The sequence below is a fragment of the Ruditapes philippinarum genome, unplaced genomic scaffold (genome assembly GCF_026571515.1).
Source record: "Ruditapes philippinarum isolate M1 unplaced genomic scaffold, ASM2657151v2 ctg527_1_1_1_1, whole genome shotgun sequence".
In the NCBI taxonomy this organism is placed as follows: Eukaryota; Metazoa; Mollusca; class Bivalvia; order Venerida; family Veneridae; genus Ruditapes; species Ruditapes philippinarum.
The window spans coordinates 424,614-450,858 of NW_026865278.1; the positions used below are offsets into that span (position 1 = coordinate 424,614).

Consider the following 26,245-nt stretch of genomic DNA (forward strand, 5'->3'; position numbering starts at 1 on the left):
ACTGTGCCTGCGTACTCCAGGATTGGTCTAACATGGGTGTTGTAGGCCTGGGCCTTGATGTCTTGTGGTTTCTTCTAAGGAATGATAGAGAGTTGTTGGCCTTCTTGTTGATAGATTGTGTGTGTATGTTCCATGAGAGATTATTTGCGATGTTCAGTTGATACCAAGGTACTTTCCACTTTTGATTGACTGAAGAGTTTATTGGTGGACCTTGTAGGCATAAATGATGGGGCTTCTTTTCTTGGTGATGTGTATTACTTCGCAATTGCTGAGATTGAAAGCCATCTTCCACTTGCGCTCCCATTCCTGGAGTCGATCAAGATCTTCTTGGAGGGCTAACGCGTCAGCTTCTGATTTGATTTTCTTGTAGATCAGGCTGTCGTCAGCAAATAGGCGGCTGGTGGAAGTCACGCATCCTGGTAGGTCATCGATGTAAAGGAGAAATAGTAAAGGACATAGTACTGTCCCCTGGGGTATCCCGGATGTGACTGGGGAGGATGCAGACGAGTGGCCTTCAACGACAACCTGTTGGCTGCGATCAGACAGGAAGCTCTCGATGCAGCTTCTGACTGTCCCTCTGATGCCGTAGTGATCCACCTTGGAATGGAGTCGTTGGTGAGGCACAACGCCTTACTGAAGCCTGTAGTATGGCATCTACTTGTTCCCCTTGATCAAAGGCTGATGACAGGTCTTGAAGAGAGAGAAGAAGCTGACTTTCAGTTGAGCGTTGTTTTCTAAATCCATGTTGTTGATTTGACATGATGTTGTTGTGGTCAAGGTGTTTCATAATTTGGCTATGTACATGTAGGATGTGTTCTAGGAGTTTGCTGCATACTGATGTGAGGGAGTTTGGCCTGTAGTTGGCGGAGTTGCTGCGGTCACCTTTTTTGAAGATAGGTGATACATTTGCCTTCTTCCAGGCTGAAGGTACATGTATACCGTTCCTTGTTGAAGAGAGGCGTTGATCAAGAGGGTGAGAGCCCCCTAGCACCGGCTTTAGCAAAATTCAACATGCAATGGTAAAATTTTTGATTTAGAAACATCCGCAGATGAGTTCATACGGCGGTTATCATGGAACCTTCAATGTGACACTTTCATAAAAAGCGGCGTATGGTCCCCAAGTAATAGAAAGTGTGAAAACAAAAAATGTGCAGAACTAAACAAATTGGAATTTTGAAAGGGATTCAGAGGTTATGAAGCCTGTATATCACAGATAAGACGTCAAAAGACTACATGTAAGTGAAAAGGCAAGCAACATATCCTGATTCAACATTATCTAAGTAGGAATATAAAAACCACCCAACTTGAAAATGACAAATATTGAAATTTAAAAATACCTCAAACACAACAATAATGTCGTGCTGAACGATCCAAGCCTTAGTCTAGATAGCGTGTCCGAGTCGCAATTTTGTATATTTAACTTTTATCTAAATATAGAGAGATCAGGCGTACATATATATATACATAAAAAATGATATGATAAAATATTACACATATTTTTTAAACATTTATTTTTTTGTCTCATTTCAGAGCTTCAGTCTCATTTTGTCTTAATTTAGACTGATTATGTTTTAGGTTCTTACCTGAATTTTATTATTTATGTGGGTCTTTTTAACTTTTTTAAACTACATTTGATTTGAATTTGTGACTTGAGCAATATTGATGTTTTAATTTATTTTTTCTTTTAAATATTGTATCATTTATTTGGTTATATTGTACAGTACTTTTGAACGTGTCAATGTGCATGAAAAAAGTGCTTAAGAAGTTTGGTATATAATAATAATAATAATAATAATAATAATAATAATAATCTATCTACTCTGCAAAACCTCTCACGAGTACAGTTGGCACGTCAAGACGCTAAGGTGTGTGATAGATTTAGTAAAGAAAATCTTAGGGCGTTTGTATAATTAATAATGGGCAATGTGGCATTATCAAAGTGTGGAATGTTTCGGTTGAAAACGGTCTCCGTTGTTTTACACCTTTTTACTTATTAATTTTGCGTACTTTATCCGAAAGTAAATACATATATCGTATAGACATTTTGGAATGGAAGCCTTATATGTACTGTAAAAGGTTTGACGTCTCTGCCTAACGTATCTTAAATTGATTGCTTAAAATTAGTCTTTTACAACCCATCAAATATTTAGTAATCCCACGACGTGTATATCTTACGATGAAATTTGAGGCGCCCCCTACTTCCTGTAACCATCGAAACATTTTCGCAAAATCTTTCTATTTGTGAAACTAGAAGTTATTCTTTGGATATCATTATTTTTATTGTAAGTAATTTAGTTAAATCCGATAACACAACTGTGCACCCGTAATGCATTGTCCTCCTTTCTCTATAAAAATGATAAATTATGTGTAAAAGAGGATCACTTTCTGTTTGAACCTTTCTGACTTTTGGATGAAAATTATGTTGAAATGAAAATATTTTTATCTAGACTAAAATAACTATCATTATGTCATTTATATCTTAGAAAATTCGAAAATTCTAATAATTGTAATTAAAGCAAAGCCACTTAATTCGTCATGCATGGAAGGGCAACGGAAAAGTAAATCACAACACGAGTTCTTGCTTGGTGCTAAGCCTAAGGTTTTTGATTTTTTCTGCATTCCCCTACTCTGCAAGACTCCAGGACCAGGTTTGAGACCTGTAGTAACCAAAAAGAAAAGATCTATTTTAATGGAATTGTAGAATCTAGATTAATTGTTATCAGGGCTTCTGTTAATGGGCGTACGGCTGTAAATTACGCCCGAGAATGGTATCTATACGCCGAAAATTAAGATCAGAGACGTGCCGCTGACTTCCAAAAATTAAGGAATATGGCGAAAATCGTAAGTTGCGACGTACGCCACGACTATTTTCCAACCTTTTCTCGCTTTCGGGGCGTACGATTGGATTATTCATTTAACTCCGCCCCTTGAATTGAATGGTTGACATGACAGCGATGGGTGAAATTATGCGAATGCACCTGGCGGGTGACGAATTAGCGAGTGTTGATTTATGACCTTGATAAGCGTGAAAACAAAGTGATTGGATTAATTGTTTGTTTTTTACGGATAATGGACAGGCAATTGACATAAACTGTGGTAGGTCATATCTGTTTTTACTTTAATTACCGGTAGATAAAATGATATTATTCAATGATGTGCATCGGCAAATTTTGCCGAGTCGGCAAAGTGTGTTTTTGTCATTTGATTTTTTTTCCGAAAGTTTGCCGAGTTGGCGAAGCGTGTTTTTGTCATTTGATGTTTTTTTTCCTTTTTGAAGTTAAAGACGTTTAATTTTCACACATTCTATTGATCATGATTTGATTGTTTAATTTATATTTTTTTCACTCGTTAATTATAAGAAGCAAAGTTACATTGATTCATTTGATACACTGAAATTGTATTGGGTAGAAAATAATTTTAAACACAAAAGATATTTAAAAAACAATTTTAGTTTACAAATAAAAATATAACGATGCTAAAAGATGTCATGTTTTTATGCCACCGCAGCATCTGCGATGCGGTGGCATATAGCGATTCACCTGTGTGTGTGTTTGTTTGTGTGTGTGTGTGTTATATAGATTATATAGTGAACTTAAAAAATCTTCTTGTGAAAAACCACTAGTCCAATTTCAACTAAACTTGGCAGGATTGATCCTTGGGGTGAAGGGCTTCCAAAGTTGTTCAAAGAATTTCATTCCATGCAGAAATCTGGTTGCCATGGCAACCAAAAGGAATTATAAGAATAAATTTAAAAAATCTTCTTGTAAAGACCCAAAGGCCTAGAGCTTAGATATTTGCATAAGGCATTGTCTGGTAGAACCTCTACCAAGATTGTTCAAATTATAGCCCTGGGGTCAAAATAGGCCCCGCCCCAGGGGTCATTGATTTTCACTATATGTACATATAGTAAAAAACTTTAAAATACCTTCTTGTAAAGACCCAAAAGGCCTAGAGCTTAGATATCTTGCATAAGGCATGTCTGGTTGACCTCTACCCAGATTGTTCAAATTATAGCCCTGGGGTCAAAATCTGCCCCGCCCCAGGGGTCATTGGTTTTCCTTATATGTATATAGTAAAAACTTATAGTAAAACTTAGAAAAAATTTCTTCTATCAGTTGACAAATGCTAAAGGGTTAGATATTTTGCATGAAACATTGAGAAGTGAACTTCTAGCAAAGTTGTTCAAATTATAGCCCTGGGGTCAAAATTGCCCGCGCCTCGGGGGGTCATTGATTTTCAATATATACATAATAGTAAAAAAGTCAAAAAATCTTATCATCTGAAAGTACCAAGGCTTAGAGCTTTAAATATTTGTTAAATGATATCATCTATAGGTACTCTACCAAAGTTGTTCAAATTTTGTCTCTAGTGTCAAAATTAGCCCCGCCCTGGGAGCCATAGGTTTTCCTTATATGTATATAGTAAAAACTTAAAAAATCATCTTCTCTTAATTTACAAATGCTAGAGTTAAGATATTTTGCATGAAACAATTGTGTAGTCGAACGCTCTATAATGATTGTACAAATTATAGCCCTGGGGTCAAAATTGCCCCATCCCAGGGGTCATTGATTTTCACTATGTACATATAGTAAAAAATTCTAAAATCTTCTTGTACTGAAGGTACAAGGCTTAGAGCTTTGATATTTATATATTATATCATCTATGGTCCTCTACAAAAGTTGTTTTAATTAGGCCCCTACGTGTTAAAATTGCCCTGCTCCAGAGGCGATAGTTTTTCCTTATATGATAAAGTAAAAACTTGAAAAATTTTCTTCTCTGAATTGAAAAATCTTCTTCTTTGAATGACATAGGCTAGAGGTTAAATATATGGCAATGAGACTTTGCGAAGTGAACCTTTTACCAAGATTGTTCAAATTATAGCCCTGGGTCAAAATTGGTTCCGCCCCGGGGTACATTGATTTTCATTATGTACATATAGTAAAAAATAAAAAAATATTTTTGTCTGAAGGTACAAGACATAGATTTGATGTTTGCTATGTAATATTATCTATAGGTCCTCTTCCAAAGTTGTTCAAATTTTTCCCCTGGTGTCAAAATTGGCCCTGCCCGGGGGCAGTGATTCTCAGTATGTACACATAGTAAAAACAGAAAAATAAAACAAATGTTTCTGAATGGGAGAAAGCTACAGCTTATATATTTGACTTGAAATGTTGTTTGGTGGACCTGTATCAAGATTGTTTTGAATTAAACCCTTGGGTCAAAATGTTTTGCCTTGCCCAAGGGGACAGTGACCTACTTTCTTGTCCTTTGATGTTTACAGCAATGAAATTTTGACCATGTGCACAGTTTTAGTTGTAAAATTGAACTTTATATCAGGTGACCTAGATTTTGATGATGTGACCTACTTTCTTGTCCTTTGATGTACAGCTATGAAATTTCGAACCATGTGCACAGATTAAGATGTAAAGTGAACTTTGATTTCAGCTGACCTAGATTTTGACAAAGTGTCTTACTGTGTTGTCCTTTGATGTAGTCATGAAATTTAGGCTGTGTGAAATATGACCTTCACCACCAAATTCACTAGACTCGCGTGCATTGATATATTCCTACTCTGATCTTTTATTGAGTTAACAACAGATTTAACCACTTATCTGATAATAAGAATTAGATTATTTATAAGGTCAGGGATCTATGCATTATGACAATCTTCAAAATTGTATAGAAACAAAAAAAACTGTTCCTACACCACTATTTAGTATTGTATTAATGCGGTGGCATAGCATTTTTCTCAAATGCAATCTTGTTTTTTATTTATGTCAGGAAATCTACAGAGATCCACAATGAATCCAAGGACCACAAACATGCTGTGCAGGCTGATCACATGGACAACAGCTGTATGGGTAGAAAAAGAAGAACCCTTGTACTATAATGTTTGAAAAATGTTTGATAATGTAGTTCTTCTCATTTATGATTGTTAAATTTGTAATTTGTATGCTATGTTTATATGTACTTGTACCATGATTGATAAAAGAATTAAAAGTATTTTGAAAATATTATTTTTTTTTGTTATACCACTTAGCAAATGTTTGAATGATATCACTAAGAGGTTCTACATGGTAACCACTGTCCTTAAAATTTAAATAAAACAATACAGTCCTTTTTCAGGGTAATGTTCTTAGTTATTTACCCAACAAACATGTGAAGGTATCTTGAACTTAATACTTAAGATAATTGCTGTTACCTGTATCATCCTATACTATAAATCAAACATTGAAACATGAAAATTATACGAGAAAGAACAACTGACTTCCAGAAATTATCCTCATGACTTCCAAAATTCCTTGACAGGAAGTCCTGACTTCCTAAAAAAAAGCCTAGTGGAAGCCCTGTGTCATAGGACCCCCAGATAAGCATGGTATGTGTGTAAACACAATTAAAAACAGCCCAATACTCAAACGGTATGACTTAATACTGGATAGGACATCTATCCGCAGATGGGACTAAATACTGGATAGGACTGATAGTTTCAAAGTAGTTGTTTTCTTGGTATTTTTTCTTGATATTTTGATTTTTAATGTTAAAATAATAATAAATGTTTTCAAAAGATCGTTAAATTTGACCCATAATTATTTTTTTTTTAGCAATTTACTTTGCGCTTACTGTAAAAGTCCTTTCCGTGGAAGAAAGAAGATATCGGATAGGACTGACAGTGAGCTTGGTCAACCTTGAAAATAAAACTCCATTATTGAAATTTTACTTGTCTACAAATGAATGAGATATATGCAACTCAGACAATTGATTTTGCAGGCCCTCTTTTACCCATTTTCATTGTGCCTCCAAGTCTCGATAAATTTTTTGAGGGCACTTGTCCTGTTGGGCGAGTGACCCTTTAAATTTACCTACCTGCATTTTGAAGGACAAAATTTGTTAAAATCAAACATAAGACTAATTCACTATTTACCGTTGCCTATATCGGTAAAATTGACTTTATTTATTTACAAATTGTAAAATATTGTTTATAATACTTCTCGTTCTTTTAATTTATGTAATCTGCAACATAACCTAAATACTTATTTCTTTTGAATTCTTATGCACGTGCCAACTCTGCTTAAATATTGACCTCATGGCTAAGTATAAAACATTACCGGACATGTATCACTATGTATAAAACATTGTCTAATGCTGCTGTCGCAACGGAATCAATTTATCATACCCGTTTGGTAAAGTTTTATACCTAGCCATGAGGTAAATTTCCGGTTTTCCTTGACAGTATTATGATTGAAGTGTTTGGTAAAGTTTTGTACCTTGTCATAAGGTAAATTTTGGTTTTCTTTGACAGTATAAGGTTGAAATGGTGTCTGCAGTTTGATTTTTTCACGGAAAAACTTCATTTTCATTAAATGGTTAAAGAAACATTATTTTGATCAGGAGAAACTTTCACTCACAGATGCGATCAGGCGAGTGGATTTGTTGAGGCTTGACCTCTGAAAGCTTATCTGGAGCTCTATTTAGGATCCAGTGTTCTTCCAAAGCTTGTTTTGTGGCTCTTTCTTTCCCTTAACCAACTGGTGCATTTTTGTTGCACAGAAATTATTTGTTGTCATTACAGTACTTGACTCACAAATTCACAATAAGTCTAAAGTGTGCTTCTGTGACAAACATGGCTTTAGCCACAAATCACTTCACATATCATTTTGTGATAAGTGTTGAATGTTAACTCTACTGTACAAAATTAGATAACTTAAACACTTCCCTGGAAAATATATTAAAAATTTAAAAAATATATTAAAATAAAATATTACTGTAAAATCATTATTATTCGTGGGGCACAAATTTTCGTGGTTTTCGTGGGTAGGTCAATCCACGAATTTAAGATCCGACGAAATTTTATCCCAGCAAATACTTCTTACCCTGTCTCTGTTCTATATTTTACAAACATGCGTCGGCTTTTTCAAACCGATTTGTTGTGAAATGGACGTATATACATACATCTAATCAGGTTAGTGACAGATTAAATCCGTTTGCAATATTTAAGAAACTTGAAAGAAAACTCGATTATATGTTCTCAATTTACTGTCACAAATGTCGGTCGCATATACACACTTGATTGTGTAAACAAGAATACTTGACATAATCGAGTACATATGGGAACCCAGGCAATGCAATAATTAGCGCTTAAAAAAATTTTCAGTTTGCTCTTGTTAATTAAAAAAGTCTGTAAGTACACAAAACTATAAAAAAAAAATACAATCGCTCTAACAAATGAATTGTACATTCTTTTGTCGTTTTTAAATGATCCAGTTTAATTTTTAGTTGAATTTTAATCTGTATTTGTGCGCATGCTATTCCATAAACATCAAAGACGCCACCGAGTTTTACTAGATCCACACAGTCATACTCTTGTTATTTACTCAGTTTAATTTATATGCATGTAAATTTACATAGTGGCTGTGACGTTACTGTCAAATGTAGTAAGACCAATTCAGGGTGTAAACTTTTTTTAACTGGCTGGTTAAAACGTGTCAGGTGTCGTATAATTATGCGATGTTTACATTGGCGAATTACAGGGGAAGTGTGTCCAATGGAGGTGCATATCATGTCACATAAATGTGTTAATTGCAACCAATTATCGGCATTAACTGTGGTATATAAGAGTTATGCCCAGAGGCAAGGATTAAATTTATTGACCAAGTGCTGTGTGACACATATAGATATGTACATGTTGTAAGTAAAAATGTTTGGCGATTAAGTTTAAGATTACTTTGCATTAGGTTACTGATTTTTTTACAAGAAACTGAAAATCCACGAATTTAAGAACCCATGAAAATGCCTGTTTTGATAAAACCACGAAATTTCATGCCCACGAATATAAGTGAATTCACAGTATTTTAGTTCCAAAATGTGTAAAAGTGTCGAAGAATTAAAAAAAACAACACCAAAATAAATCATAATGCAAACAAATGGCTAAACAGAAAGACAGTGAAAAGAAAAAGGCTAGTCTAAACATATAGATTTAGTACAGAATATTTCATACATGAGAATTATATTCTGATTAAAATTTTTTCATTCATTATTAATATTCAGTAATGCAATAATGCAGGTTTTGACACAAAAATACAAGTGTTGTACATTGTAAATAAACACAAGTATTAATTGAAGTAGGTCAATTTTAATACAGGGCATTGTTTCACAGGTAGTGGAAGGGACCAAATCCCTTTAAATTTTGCGTAAAATAACAGTAAACAGGGTACTTAAACAGAGACTAAAAAAAACAACAACTTCATATTGATATTATAATACGGGGAAGTCAAAGACCGGGCCCGCGAAGCAGGTCCGGGCTTTGGCTTGCCCGGCTATAGACTACACGTGTATATTTAAAAGAAAATCAAATAAAAAACATTTCAAAAATATATAGAATTCTATACCTATCAATGAAATTTTCAGTGTCAGTTCTACTCGGGCGCTGCCATTTACAATGTAACTCAATGATAAAAGGCGTGGTATTCCGATAACGGAACAAATCTCAACTTTTCGGATAAATAATAAACGTCGAGTGTTCCGAGTGAAAACGGAAGCGGTGCATGTAATACCGAATGACAATTTTAAAACGGAAAGAATGAAAGGAATTTTTTAACGACTTCCCCGTTCATAGGCTTTGCCTAATTTCATATTAGGAAGCAATGATAAATTTGCATGCCAGACACAGGCCATGCAGCTCTAAAACTGAAGGTACATGTAGGGTCAGATGTCAAATACATGTACATGTATTTGGTCAGCTTTACATGCTTTTTCAATGACTTTGTCATTCCAATGAAATTTACATGTTGGTTTTGTAATATTTGGCATGTTAAGGTGGTTTATACAAGAACCTGCAAGCCTTGATGCAATCAAAGGTAAAAAATGGGATACCTGGATCTTTTGTTTTAGGTCCTGTATTCCATAATTTTGTCATTCCATGAATGGACTTTGAAATTACTCAAAAAATGATCACAAGCAAGATTCAGGTCCATAGTTGATTAGTTCAAAGGTTATGTGTCTGTTCAAAATGCTGTCAATAAGATTGCTTTGTAATTGAACTGTTTATAAACGTTCATACAAACAATATTGTCCTCAGAGAGTAAGATATTGAGTTGTGCAGTCTTTGAACAGTACTGTAATTAACTTGAGGACAAACTTGTTATCATCATATAATCATGAAGCTTGCACATACATGCCAGGCTCTCATTAACTACATTTATTGTGGACATTTCCATCCAGTTGACAGTGCTGTCATTCATTTTATAACAAATCAGATACTGATAGTAATTTATAGGTTTTGTACATATACAGTATTGTCACAGACAAACTGTTTAATCTGTTGTAAACAAAGTGCATTTTGTTTTTCTTTGGCCTTTTGTGCAAACAATAAATTGAAATTTTTTTATATCTATAATGATTTTATTAATGTGAAAGTATGTACATGTATTAATTTTTATATGCATTGTAAATGAGGAAGATAATACTTAATTAAATATAGATCACTGAGAGTAAGATCTTCAGTATGTTAGTAAATGTGTATTGGAAATATGTACATGTTTCTGAATGCCTTTTTATACAAACGAAGATTCTGGTATGCTACATTTTATATTATGTTTTGAATATAAATCAAATGAAATAAAAAAAAGAAATTATTAGATATATGAATTTATTTTAGAGCAGAATTGTAAGCTGCACCAATGAGTTATTTATCTATATTATATGTGACAGTGAAACTGATGGCATTTTCTTATTTACAATGTACAAGATACATGTACCTCTAATAAAAACTATAAACCTACAGTACATGTATTGTGCATTAACTTTGATACATTGACTCATAATGTTTATATAGTGTTAATTCTTAAGTCATAAACAACTCATTGTTTAATATTTTATTAATTACAACAATCATATTGATATATCAAACTTATGTGGGACTGTTGCGGGGACAAATATTTAAATACAATGTACATTTACAATATAAAACATATTATTGTCACAGTATAATATTACATTTATTTGTAAAACAGTAATGATGCTTACCAGTTAACTATAATAACTAAAGTAGATACCATCTCTGGGCCGGAGTCCTGATAATGTTGTTGTTACATTTCTGGCTTTAGTGACTATATAAGTGTGAATTTTCTTAGGTGTTATTTTAAAGATAGCTATTTAGTTTGCCTCACAATTATAGTTTTGCCAGAAATTGTGCAATTTTAGTATAATTGTTTCAGTGAGACATGTAATGTTAATGTATGTGAATGGCTTGATACTTGAATACATGATTGTGAACTCGGGGGAAATATGCTCTTTTTGAAAACAGGCCCTAGATAGTCTTGTTGCGGAAAGGGGATTATAGGAATGACCTCTGTCAGTCCGTCCATCTGTCGGTCCGTTTGTAACACTTTCGTGTCTGCTCCATAACTTTTAAACCGCTGAATTTTTTTTAAAATAACTTGGCACAAGTGATCATTAAAAGTCTTCATTTCATAATAAAAAGTCTTCATTTCGTGTCCGCTCCATAACTTTTAAACCACAGAATTTTTTTTTAAAATAACTTGGCACAAGTGATCACCATAATGAGACGATGTGCAAAGCGCAAGAATTGGGTTGCTGTCCCCAAGGTCAAGGTCACACTTAAAGGTCAAATGTTAAAAAGTCTTCATTTCATGTCTGTCCCAAACATTAAACCGCTGCAATGATTTTAAGATAACTTGACAAAAATGATCACAATTATGACGCCATTGGCAGAGCACAATAATCAAGTCACAACCCTGAAGGTCAGGGTCACACACAAAGGTACAATGTAAAAACATCTATTTTTCATGTCCACTCAATAACTTATTGACAATTCAAAGGTTTTAAAATTACTTGACACAAATGATCCCTACCATAACACAACCTGCAGAGCTCAACATCCAAGTTGCTTCCCCCAAGGTCAAGGTTATATGTTCTCCATAACTTTTTGACTTTGTGGAAGATTTTAAATAGCTTGGCACAAAGGCACAACATCAAGGTCATGGTTGGCAAAAGGTCAAGAAGTACACATTCATGTTCACTGCGGAAGGAGATTTAGCTGTTCTTCAGACTGCCTTGTTATCAATACATACATGTAATGTCAATTATATGCAATACTAACATTAAAACTTTTTGCTCTTAGAATAAAAATACTGCGCTTTAGCATAGTTGTTGAGCAGGAATTAAGACTGTTGTTATATTGGCATTGTATATTTTATTATTTCCATTACAGGTAAAAAACACTTCATTGCCATCACCATGTATTTGCACTAGAAGTTTAGAGAATAGAAAAGCAGAGAAATCCTTGCAACTGGTTCACTGTGAAAGTATTTCAACAACAAATGAGGAATGGGTCAGACATTATCAGAACCAGTTACCACAAAGGAGACATCATGCTGCCAGAACAATCAAGTGAAAGTTGGTGTTTCATGCATGCAGGGATGGAGAATAAGTATCCTTTAACCTGTTTGTTGTTGCTCTATTGTCATATTTCAGACAGCCAAGGATGCGGCACTGTGAAAATATCAATCTGTTTTACTTGGACATGATTCCTTTATATTTGCATTGGGCATCCGTGGCTGAGTCGTTATGGTCATTGACTTCCAACCACTTGCCCCTCACCTCTGTGAGTTCCAATTCCAACAGGGATTTTGGATTCTATTAAGAGAAAAAGTTATCAAGTTAGTTTATGGAACATAAGTGATTCTACTCAAGTGCCCATTAGTGCCTGAAAAAATGCACAGTAGGACACCCATGGTATTCCTCCATCAGTAAAAGCTTGGAAGTTGCCGTATGACCTATACTGTGTTGGTGTGTCGAAAAAACCCAACAAAATAAAAAAGAAAAAAAAACATCTTTTATCTCCACTGTGGTCAAAAAGCATAAAAACATAAATAAAATTTTTTACTGCATGTAAGATCAACTGGGATAAAAATGGGAAAATATGTTAAAACAGATAAAGAAATACACCCTGAAATAATTTAGAAATTTATTTAGTGCCTCTTAGTAGGATTTTAAATTAAAAAAGTTTCATTTTCAACTCTTTATTTTCTGGTCATTTTGCAAAACAAGGTAAGTGAATGATCTAAAATTTTGCACACAGTGTATGGTTCATGCCTACAGCAAATGGTTTGAGATTTTTAAAAAGATTTTTCCATGTCTATTATGTAAAAAAAGCCTGCTATTTGAGTCCTTTTAATACTTTCAATTAAACTCATTAATGAGGTAATGTTCATAATATTGTACTAGTTAAAAGCAATCTAAAATTAATTAATTTTGTTACTGGGAAATTGAACTCCTTTGAATCCTTACTTAACATGAAGGCATAACCATAATTAAAGGGAAGTGAATGTGCACTTTGTTTTACTTGTACTATTTCATGAGAAGTTTTTTGCCTTAACTTACTGTAAGATATGGAGGATGCTCACTGTCAGCTGTTGTCATTACCTGGAGACAAAGATGCCATGTTTTTTGCAGTATTTGATGGGCACGGAGGTAATTTTATTTCTAATACTTATGGATAGAACTCTATATGACCCGAACCAGTCTGATTCAAAATATCATATTAGTGCATTATGATTAGAATTTCACCACAAAGTGTTTGTTAACAAAAGAGCACTTGTCAATGTTTGTGGTTAGATTTATTGATAATTCAAAGAAATGGTCAGAGTAGGGATCTATCAATTGAACATCATGCTTTTTCAAGCTTTTACAAAATGGGTGGACTTAACAGGCACCTGTAGGTTTCCTCCACAAGAAAGTGGGAAAGTCACCATATGACCTGAACAGTGTCTTCTTTGTTTATAAACCATACCAAAAATAAACATGATACATAAATCATTCGAAATGAGCCCAGTGTTTAATAAATTTATTCATAAATTTGGCCAATAAGTGATATTGACATTCATTGTAAAATTTTCTTGATTCAGGAAATTTCTCATTTATTTTGTTATGTATTTACAGAGATTTGCTTTAAACCCAGCTATATCTAACTTCTCTACAAAAGCTTTATTTTCTCATGTTAAATTTATGGAGTATGTTTTCAGCCTCATAATCAATAATTAGTTACCGGGTAGATGTTCAAAATTCAGGAAAATTGACCATAACATACATGTAGGGATCCTTGTAATACAAACACATTTGGATAGAATCAAGTCTAGTGGACCCTAGAAATAATCAAATGTGAACTTTTATTGTAATTTTATAAATAAATATGTAAAAAAGCAAGTTTGTTAACATTGTTTATCTTCTAGGTCCACTAAACTTAAGATTTGTTCAAACATTTATCTTTGTTAATATTTGCCTTAAAACAGGTATTTGATGCTTGATGTAAAAACACTAAATTTATGATATTGTTATCTGTAGTAGGGAGCCCTTGCCATATATTGTTGGATATTTTGTTGTAGAAAACTTTTGACTTTTTTTAATTCAATGGTCAGCAGTACTCTTTTATCTTATTCATTGTATATATGAGCCATGCCATGACAAAACCAACAAAGTGTGTTTGCGACCAGCATGGATCCAGACCAGCCTCCGCATCCGCGCAGTCTGTTCAGGGTCCATGCTGTTCGCTAGCAGTTGCTCTAATCTAATAGGGTTTGTAAGCGAACAGCAGAGATCCTGATCAGACTGGGCGGATGCGCAGGCTGGTCTGGATCCATGCTGGTTGCAAACGCATTATGTTGGTTTTGTTATGACACGGCTCATATTATCTTATTCATTGTATATGTTATACATGTATGTATGTCTGTATATGTTTAGAAGACCAACAAACAAATCCCAAAGATGTGAAAAACACTCGTGGTATGTATACAGAATTAATGAAAACTGTCCCATTAGTCAGAACATTTCTGGGGGTGGGGGTCTTTTTCATTTGTACATAATTATAGTGTACTTTAGGGTTTTTTTTAGAAATAAAAATAAAGTTAATGTTAATATTATAATTATGTTAAAGGCCAATTATGCCTCAGAAATGCTTATTTTTATTTCTTAAAAGCTATTTAATTTTGGTGTACTTACATTAAGTATCCAAAAAGATACTCATTGGATAATTACCGGAACCATCTTTTTCATCTACATGTATTTCTTTTTAGCAATAAGTAAAATTCAGTAAATAAGTTTTTTGTATGGAAGTCAAAATACTACTTTGTTTACATTTTGATACTTTTATGACAAATTATTTCTCATTTACCGCTAATTATAACAAGAGAACATCATTTCTCTAAAATCATTATTTAAGTTTTATAAAATCCATGTTTGCGTAAAATTGATTTGCTTCTGACGCACAATGTGCCTTGAATATTTAAAAAAATGTATCTCAAGCTGAAAGCCAGAAACTAAATTTATGTCACGTCAAACTCAGATTTTAATTTATTCAGTAGTGCATTCATTATGTTAATAGAAATTTTATGAAATGATGTAAAATTAAATTTTTGAAGTATTAAGGATTTTGGAAATAGACCACATTAATTAGTTTAAACATATTTTATTGTATATAAATTTTCACAATTATACATAAGTACATTAATGTAAATATACAAAAGGGTTGTGCCCAAAGTTATAAAAACATTATTGGGGGCCATCCTATAAATACATTATTACATAAATAATTAAAGTATATAAAATGGTTATTGTAACAAAAATAAAGAAATTAAGAAAAAATCAAGTACCTGTAAGTGTAATTGGGAAGTTACTTTGTTGAAATGTGTGCCTAGAAATTCACACTGCTATTTCAGAAGATTATGTTATGGTTTTTATATGCCCAAAAGAATTTTGGTCATATTATGTTATATCCCCTGGCGTCCTTCTGTCTGTCCGTCTGTTAGCAATTTGGTTTCCGGAGTATAACTTAAGTTCCATTTGGCCCAAAGTGTTACAAACTATATAGGATAATTATCCATATTGGGTAGAAGACTTTAGGGTAACAAGGTCAAAGGTCAAGGTCACTATTACTATCGAACTGAAAACAGTTTCCGGAGCTTACTTTAGTTCTATTTGGCCCACAGTGTTCAAACTTCATAGGATAATTGTCCATATTAGATAGAACACCCTTATTGATTTTGGGGTCACAAGGTCAAAGGTCAAGGTCATATATCTTTCAAACTGAAAACAGTTACTGGAGCATAACTTAAGTTCCATTTGGCCCACAATATTCAAACTTCATAGGAGGATTGCTATTTGAATGAGGTAATACTTTATTTAATTCCCATGTCTTACAAATGCTAAAACAAAAACAAAAAAACTTTCGGGCATATAATGCTCCGCCTAGCGGTGCTCTTGTTTTTGTTATATTTTTTTTATTGCTGTAGTGTGTAGTACTATGTTTTATATTAATGTTTTATAACTTTATTTTAATACTTATTTACATGAACTTTAGTGTGGGTTCGAATCCCTACAGGGACTTTGTGTTCATTCATGTGAGGAAGCTATTCAGAATATTAGTGGTTCTACTCGGGTGCCAATGCGTGCATGAAATGATGTCTTCCTTCACAAGTAAAGCTGGAATGTCGTCATATGACCTTTACTGTGTTGGTGTGATGTAAAACCCAATCAAACAAACAAACATGAAGTTTGGATAAAAATTGAACTAAAAATCACAGAGTCAATCATTTAACCCTTCTTCAGCTACAATTTTTAGTCCAACTTTTCAACTTTGATTTTTATAAGAATGAACCTCTACATTGGTTTCCCAAAAGCCTAACTTTATTAATAACTCTTATGATTATTAAAAAAAATAAGTGTGAATATGAATGTTTTTATTTACATTTGCACTGCCTATGACATTCACCCTATGTGCTGTGCCCCTCTTAGACTACATGTAACTGTTAGAAAATCAAAAATATCCTTTAACTTTAATAACAAATCACACATTTCATGTATTTTTGCTTAATTTCAAATTATACTTGCATTGTACTAGGCAGACAATATTTTCAGCTTTTATACAAAAATCTGTTTTCTGCTATTTATAAACTGTTTGGCACTTTATCATTTTGTAGGTCAATGTACAAACATTATTTCACTCTCAATGGAACACAATTCAAGTTGGATTTTTTTTTAGCTCACCTGTCACAAAGTGACAGGGTGATCTTTTGTGATAGCTTTTCATCCGCCGTCCATCCGTCCGTCGTTCGTCCGTCCGTCCGTAAACTTTTGCTTTAAATGACATCTCCTCATAAACCACTGAGCCAATTTCATCCAAACTTCACAGGAATGTTCCTTTGGTGGTCACCTTTAAAAATTCTTCAAAGAATTTAATTCCATGCAGAACTCTGGTGCCATGGCAACCAAAAGAAAAAACTTTAAATATCTTCTTTTAAAAAACCATAAGAGCTAAAGCTTAGATATTTGGCATGAAACATCTTCTAGTGAGTGTCTACCAAGTTTGTTCAAATAAAAGCCCTGGGGTCAAAATTGGCCCCGCCCCTGGGGGTCATTGATTTTCCCTATATGCATATAGTAAAAACTTAAAAAATCTTCTTTTAAAGAACCGTAAGAGCTAGAGCTTAGATATTTGGCATGAAACATCTTCTAGTGAATGTCTACCAAGTTTGTTCAAATAAAAGCCCTGGGGTCAAAATTGGCCCCGACCCAGGGGGTCATTGATTTTCCCTATATGCATATAGTAAAAGCTTAAAAATCTTCTTTTCAAGAACCCAAAGAGCTAGAGCTAAGATATTAAGCATGAAACATCTTCTAGTGAATGTCTACCAAGTTTGTTCAAATTAAAGCCCTGGGGTCAAAATTGGCCCCGCCCCGGGGGTCATTGATTTTCCCTATATGCATATAGTAAAAACTTAAAAAATCTTCTTTTAAAGAACCATAAGAGCTAGAGCTTAGATATTTGGCATGAAACATCTTCTAGTGAATGTCTACCAAGTTTGTTCAAATAAAAGCCCTGGGGTCAAAATTGACCCCGCCCCAGGGGGTCATAGATTTTCCCTATATGCATATAGTAAAAACTTAAAAAATTTTCTTTTAAAGAACCCAAAGAGCTAGAGCTAAGATATTTGGCATGAAACATCTTCTAGTGAGTGTCTACCAAGTTTGTTCAAATTAAAGCCCTGGGGTCAAAATTGGCCCCGCCCCGGGGGTCATTGATTTTCCCTATATGCATATAGTAAAAACTTAAAAAATCTTCTTTTAAAGAACCGTAAGAGCTAGAGCTTAGATATTTGGCATGAAACATCTTCTAGTGAATGTCTACCAAGTTTGTTCAAATAAAAGCCCTGGGGTCAAAATTGGCCCCGACCCAGGGGGTCATTGATTTTCCCTATATGCATATAGTAAAAGCTTAAAAATCTCCTTTTCAAGAACCCAAAGAGCTAGAGCTAAGATATTAAGCATGAAACATCTTCTAGTGAATGTCTACCAAGTTTGTTCAAATTAAAGCCCTGGGGTCAAAATTGGCCCCGCCCCGGGGGTCATTGATTTTCCCTATATGCATATAGTAAAAACTTAAAAAATCTTCTTTTAAAGAACCATAAGAGCTAGAGCTTAGATATTTGGCATGAAACATCTTCTAGTGAATGTCTACCAAGTTTGTTCAAATAAAAGCCCTGGGGTCAAAATTGACCCCGCCCCAGGGGGTCATAGATTTTCCCTATATGCATATAGTAAAAACTTAAAAAATTTTTTCTTTTAAAGAACCCAAAGAGCTAGAGCTAAGATATTAAACATGAAACATCTTCTAGTGAGTGTCTACCAAGTTTGTTCAAATTAAAGCCCTGGGGTCAAAATTGGCCCCGCCCCGGGGGTCATTGATTTTCCCTATATGCATATAGTAAAAACTTAAAAAATCTTCTTTTAAAGAACTGTAAGAGCTAGAGCTTAGATATTTGGCATGAAACATCTTCTAGTGAATGTCTACCAAGTTTGTTCAAATAAAAGCCCTGGGGTCAAAATTGGCCCCGACCCAGGGGGTCATTGATTTTCCCTATATGCATATAGTAAAAGCTTAAAAATCTTCTTTTCAAGAACCCAAAGAGCTAGAGCTAAGATATTAAGCATGAAACATCTTCTAGTGAATGTCTACCAAGTTTGTTCAAATTAAAGCCCTGGGGTCAAAATTGGCCCCGCCCCGGGGGTCATTGATTTTCCCTATATGCATATAGTAAAAACTAAAAAAATCTTCTTTTAAAGAACCATAAGAGCTAGAGCTTAGATATTTGGCATGAAACATCTTCTAGTGAATGTCTACCAAGTTTGTTCAAATAAAAGCCCTGGGGTCAAAATTGACCCTGCCCCAGGGGGTCATAGATTTTCCCTATATGCATATAGTAAAAACTTAAAAAATCTTCTTTTAAAGAACCCAAAGAGCTAGAGCTAAGATATTTAGCATGAAACATGCTCAAATGGGTGTCTACCAAGTATGTTCAAATAAAAGCCCTGGGGTCAAAACTGGCCCCGCTCGGGGGGGGGGGGGTCATTGATTTTCCTTATATGTGTATAGCAAAAACTTAAAAATCTTCTTTGGAAAAACCCAAATAGCTAGAGTTTAGATATTAAGCATGAAACATCTTTTAGTAAATATCTACAAAGTTTGTTAAAATAAACGCCCGGGGGTCAAAACTGGCCCTGCCCCAGGGGTGACATTGTTTTTAACTATATGTGTATAGTAAAAACTTTAAAAATCTTCTTTTAAAAAAGCCAATGAGCTAGAACTTAGATGTATGGCATGAAACATCTTCTTATGGGTGTCTACCAAGTCTGTTCAAATAAACAAATAAAAGCCCTTGGGTAAAAATTGGCCCGGGGGTGGGGGCCTATATACAGGTGAGCGACCTCAGGGCTATCATGGCCCTCTTGTTATTTTTTTTTTTAGAAAATGGGACTTTAATATGTTAATTAAATAATTAATCTGTTACTAACTCAAATTGTCAAATGCTGTTGTATATTATCATAATCAAGTGATTTAGAAAAAAAAGTTAGCCATTTAAAACTCCTACTTACGGTATAAAAATACTTGAGATAAGTAGAGATATAACAATATAAACAATTGATACATACTTGAAAATTACCCTGAACATTGAAGAATCACATGCCCACCATAGACTAAGTCTCTCTCGGTCAAAGTTTTAATGTCAATGTACATGTATATTAAAATTTCTTTAAAAAAACTTTGCCTTTATTTTAGTTTCCATATCTAGTCAACTGGAAAACAGAATGTTATGGTAACATGGTGAAATAACATAGATTACCTACCGGCTCTTTTGTTAAAAGCGATCTAGTAAATCACTTACCGACTGCTTAACAGGTCTGCAAATATATACCGACCTGTTTTTGTTCTATTGTTCTCTATATAATAGAAAATATGTGAAGTCGAGTAACTTGTGTATAACAGTACATAATATTCACCGTAAAATAACGCTGAATTGTGGGGGGGGGGGTTGTTATGACCACTTTGAATAGGAAAAAGGGTTGATATATATTTTAAAGATTAATAGAAATAAATTAGCGCATACGGCGGTAAGGACCCTCATATATTCCAGATTTGTGAGACAAACGAACTGGCTACTGTTCTGGCGTTGAAGTTTGTGTTTCGCCGATATTAATGAGTAAAACAACGCTCATTTAGCCTTTCTTTATAGTACCTAACACATTTGTCGAACTATATAGCTTCATAAGATACTAGTTTTCGGCATTTATTTCCACAACTATGTATGAATTTGCACAATCCTGCATTATTTAACAATTCTGCATTATGGGATATATACGACGATTATATTATTGGTGCATATCGAATCAAAGTCAACTTCTGCTTCTTTCTCTCCCAAAATATAACTTTCAGTGAGAGTATAGTTCATCAAGTATAACACCGTTTTTAGCTCGACTTTTCTATGAAAAGGGGAGCTATCCTACTCGCCCCGGCGTCGGCGTTGGCGTCACACCTTGGTTAAGTTTTTCGTACCACCCCACTTTATTTCAGAAGTATTACAAGTATGGCTTTGAAACTTACCATACTTGTTCACCATCATAACCTCCATCTACAGACAAGAGTACATAACTCTGTCAAGGTTTTTGACAGAATTATGGCCCTTTTTTGACTTAGAAAGTGTATTGAGCTTGTTTAAGTTTTTTGTACCACCTCACTTTATTTCAAAACCATTGGAGGTATTGCTTTGAAACTGACCATACTTGTTTACCATCACGACCTTCATCAACAGACAAGAGGACATAACTCTGTCAAGGTTTTTGACAGAATTATGCCCCTTTTTGACTTAGAAAATACATTGAATATGGGTAAAATCCACTTATTGCCTTAACCCTTTGAGATATTGCTTTGAAACTTTGAATGCTATTTCACATCATTACCCCCATCTGTACGCAAGAGAAGGTAACTCTGTCAAGGATTTGTTTTAAAAATTAAGGCCTTTTATCGACTTAGAATCTTGGTTAAGTTTTTAGTACCAGTCCACTTTTTGACTGAACTGTTTGAGATATTAATTTGAAAGTTGGAATACTTGTTTACAATCATGATTCCCAAACATGTCCAGGAGAAGGTAATTCTGTCAAAGATTTTATTTGAATTATGGCCCTTAACTGTCAATGTTTTGTATTATAGGCAAGCACTAAAAAACTTAAAAAATCTAAAAAAATTCATTCCTATCCACTTGTTCACTTTACCATAAATTATGTCATATAAACATTGCTGTAATATTCAAGGGTATCAAACAACTAGTTCACTTTAAAAATACAGAGATTCTTGTATTGCCTTTTACTGCAAAAACATTTTTTATTGGCAAGCAATAAAAAAGTCGAGCGCGCTGTCTTACGGACAGCTCTTGTTATCATTTTTTTTCAGTTATTTTTACATTACAATTTTAATTTTGTATACCAGGACTCGCTTGTTCTTCGCAAGAATACAACTTGCGCTTCCATTCTAGACCGCGTGCTTGCATGCGGTCTTATCAAACATATGAATAACGGATGATGCTTATTAAGAATACATCGAAAGAAAATTCTTCCAAACATGGATGAAATTCTAAGAACATTTAAAATCAGCTAACATAAAAAAACAACTACAAAACCCAACTCACATGACGGTGTAACTACATACATAACTAATATTTATTCATAAAACCTCGTCTTTTACTTTCCTTTGAAAAAAATCGTATATTTTAATTATATAAGAAATAGCCTGATCATCTATTTAGGTATATGTACCATGAAATTTATTATATATAAAATTAAAGTGTTCCGTTTTTATGATAAGAAAACATTTTTATCTTCCTCAATATTTGTTTATATTATTAATATGTTATTTATTCACATATCAAAGTAATGATCTTACCTTTCCCTACTCGACAAGTTCTGTTTTCATTTTCTGTGACTCATCTCAACAAGTACATTACCTGACCTTATTACATAATGAAACCCCACGAAAATCACGAACACTTGATTTGTGAACAAATGAATTACAAGAGCGCAGCGAATGGTATCTTTGCTTGGCTTTGGAATGCTTTCTTAAACATGATAAAGTACATACCGGTAAATAATATGTTTCTTGTGAGTAATATTAATAAATACTTAGTTAAAAACTGATTTATGGATAGAAAGACAAAAGAGTATGTAGGTAAGATAGTTACCGCACTCGGAATATTATAGGTCTGCATAGTATTTACAGACCCAGTGGCCTTTTAAAAACCTTGATCGCTATGCTCTCTCGGTCTTCAAATCGCCACCCGGGTTTGTAAAAACTATGCAGACCTATTCCTCATACGGTAACTATTACCTACTATATAATATTAATCAAGTAATCAAGTGATCCCTGAGTTGTTTGGTTTACTGGCTCTTAGTCATTACTGGATTTAGAGAAATATTAGTCTAGAGTTTAGACAGGTTGTTGTTTTCACAAAATATACATATACATCCATATGCAACAGTGCTAAATATTTGAAAGAATTTTCAGTTCATTTTCTTTTTATGAAAACATCACTCAGTATTGGTAGGTAAACAAAAGGTAAAACAAAAGATGAAATGATCTGGCAAATGTGGCAAGGGGCTCTTTAATGTGCTGTTTTTCTGACTTTCTTCACCTTGATAATTAATGTTAAATGTATATGCTGTGATATGGTAATAATAACTTACCTGAAGAGTGTCTTCATATTGTGTATCTAATCTGTGTTTACAATTTCAATGAGTATTTTAAACAATACACACATTCAATCTGACTAAAGTTCTGATCTACCTATTTCTGTTATGTAGGTCTGATTATGACCGTATATGTTTCGCCTTCTTTATAATTTGGATTTCCAGAGAAAGCTATTTTAGTCATGCAATCAAACAGGTTTTTACATATGTCATAGGCATCAAAATACTGTTATCCGTGGAAGTTAAACAAGTTGTTGATTTTTGTTAGTAAAAAATTGTTTGAAGTAATTTTTAACAAATTATCTTGAAATAAAAGAGTCAATATTAATTGGCAAGATTGTTTTGCCAGTTTACCTGTTGGCTATATATGAACAACAGCAAGTTTGTTCTCAAATCCTGACAATATCCTATAATCCTACTCAGTATTTGTTTTCCCAGGGTTAAAATTTGGAAACCGCATCGCTTTCAAAATTATGAAAGCTCACCGATGATTGGCTATGTGAAAGATCACAAGAAATAACTTTGTAATTGGTCACTGGTAGATCTAAAAGCGAGTGTTATTTAGACCTTATTTTAATCAGATTGTACACACATTGTAGAAAAAAATAAAAAATGAAAAAAATATATACTGTAACTATATCATCTCACAAGAAATTTTCATTGTGTTAAGATTTATTTTTAAACAAAGTGTTCAGGAAATACCTTCATTTAATTTTTGATAAACACTTTACATTTGTATTTAAGCATACCTCATAGTTTAATGTCGCTATTTCTCATGTTTTTGAGCCATTTAACAACTTGATTGCAATTTGTGACGATTTTCAAAGAAAAGATAATTTTTGGCTTAATGAATATCAGATTCAAAACTGTGTAAAAATAAAGAATCGAAATGTTAGCAACTCTATGTGATAAAATACATATAAAGCCATTTCTGAAAATGGTACTTAAAATTTCGATAATTTTTGAAAGTGCCTCTTTATAATTCTGAATTTTTTTTTTTTGAAGCAGCAGTTCATGTTGTATAATGCTCGGAGTATCTAGTTATTCCAGAAATAATAATCTATGGGTGTAACATCTGTTGATTGTAGAAGGAAAATCACCAAAAAACCAACGTAATGGGTTTGCGACCAACATGGATCCAGCCTGCACGGCCGTGCAGTCTGATTAGGATCCATGCTGTTCGCATACAAACCCTATTACAAGTAGAGAAACTGATAGGGAACAGCATGGATCCTGATCAGATTGTGCGGCTGCGCAGACTGGTCTGGATCCATGCTGGTCGCAAACGCATTACGTTGGTTTTGTCGTGACGCGGCTCATATATTATATTCTTGATATCATATGCTGTAAATTAATCAGTATTAAACATTGTAGTCTATCACAACTCTAAGTTTGTACTATCATCATTGTGTGACTGTCACATTTCAATTAACCTTTAACCTGCTGGAACCAAGAGTGATAAAACATTTTCCAAGCCAGGTACATGTACTATACCACTTAAATTTTCATCTTGATTAATGAATAGATGGAAGCTGGACAAGTCCATTTAAGATTTTTTTATTCTGCAGGTTTAGGGTTTAATATCTCACTATAATCAGACTATTGTAATATATTTCACTGTTTATAATAAAAGGGATGGATCTGAGTGACATTAATACTGTATGTCTCTGCTATTACATGTATTTATGAACGGTCACTGACATTCTGTTGGTTTATTGAGAATTTTAATTTACAGTTAAGAAGATGATTTGTCTGTAGGTGAGATTTGTAAGGGAAAAAACTAATTTATTAACCTCCAACTAAGCTAAGGAAGGTTGCTAGATCTACCCAGGGGTGACAAAACTAAACAAAATCAATAAAAATTGTGACTTTTGTGTGAAGATTGGGAACATTAGTTTTGAATATAAGAATAACATTGGTTGAACTTGAGTATATATGAGCGGTGTCACGACAAAACCAACATAGTGGGTTTGCGACTAGCATGGATCCAGACCAGCCTGTGCATCTGCGCAGTCTGATCAGGATCCATGCTGTTCGCTAACCAACTCTATTACAAGTAGAGGAACTGATAGCGAACAGCATGGATCCTGATCAGACTGCGCGGATGCGCAGGCTGGTCTGGATCCATGCTGGTCTCAAAGGCACTATGTTGGTTTTGTCGTGACACGGCTCATATATTCTTTTTATTATTTGCTTGAAGTGTGAGCTTATGCTTAGTACCATTTTAGTCGTAAAACTCCTGGTGTGACCTAAATTTTAAGTTTTTAGTTTGGAATTTTGTATTTTTCAGAACAATGTCAATGGTTTGTTTAACATTCAGATCCAGGCATGATAATCTTTATCTTATATACATTACCGATGGATTAAAGCATACAGCAGCAACAAGACCATTCAGTTTAGTTGTTATATTGCCAATTTGATTTTATTATGATACAGTAATATACAAATATATATTGTATATTATGTACTTTATATTTTCAGGAGCAAAGGTGGCACAGTATGCTAGCAATAATCTTTACAAGAAAATTATTATGCAACCAGGTTATGGTAAGTTATGGATGTGACAAATTTTGAAAAATTGTATCCGCTAGAAAGGAAAAGAAAAAAAAGAGAAAAAAGAATCATTACTATATGGTTTGAAATTAATATGGCAGGAAATGACGGCCTTCCTTACAAAGAAAAAATGCAGTATGTTGTTTTTCACATGTCATTTGGTCAGTGCATGTATGTGGATAGGCTTAAGACCTCTAATTTTCATGTAAAAATTATAAGTAAAGAATGATTTCACAAACTGCAGGCTGATGGCTGTTGTTGGTAAGGAAACCATGTGTGGCTGAGGGGTTGCCTTTAAGGGTTAAGGCATCAAAATTGTAGTCACCATGTACCCCTGTGTAATCGTAAGAGGCGACTAAATGGGTCCGAGTTACTGGAGTCTATCCATCTCTTAACTGCAGGTGTTGTGGTTTTGACTCCTAATGCTGCTTTATGTTTGTAACACCTGAGGTTAGCCAAAGTCATCTTAAAATTGAACTGTGTTGGTGCACCATAAAACCAAACAAAACAAACAAGTAAGGAAACATTCTTTAAAAATACAGAAAGTCTTTGTGTGTAAAGTCCTTGTATGTTAAATGAACTGCAAATGCACATCTTTTGAACAGAC

The 26,245-nt window shown here is 33.9% G+C and overlaps 1 protein-coding gene across 3 annotated transcripts in view; it reads left to right on the forward strand.

Moving 5' to 3' along the window:
* Nucleotides 1-2,145: 2,145 nt before the first annotated feature.
* LOC132728489 (probable protein phosphatase 2C T23F11.1) overlaps nt 2,146-26,245 on the forward strand; it is a 36,942-nt gene continuing 12,842 nt past the window's right edge. For 2 of the 3 annotated variants that reach the window (XR_009625491.1, XM_060714120.1), the window contains exons 1-5: nt 2,146-2,282; nt 12,230-12,448; nt 13,408-13,491; nt 14,758-14,799; nt 25,567-25,632. Coding sequence is in view for 2 of the 3 variants with exons in the window: in XM_060714120.1 (XP_060570103.1) it covers nt 12,346-12,448; nt 13,408-13,491; nt 14,758-14,799; nt 25,567-25,632 (295 nt within the window). In the remaining variant the exon portion in view is untranslated. The remainder of the gene's footprint in view (nt 2,283-12,229; nt 12,449-13,407; nt 13,492-14,757; nt 14,800-25,566; nt 25,633-26,245) is intronic. The other variant, XM_060714121.1, reaches the window with a different exon arrangement.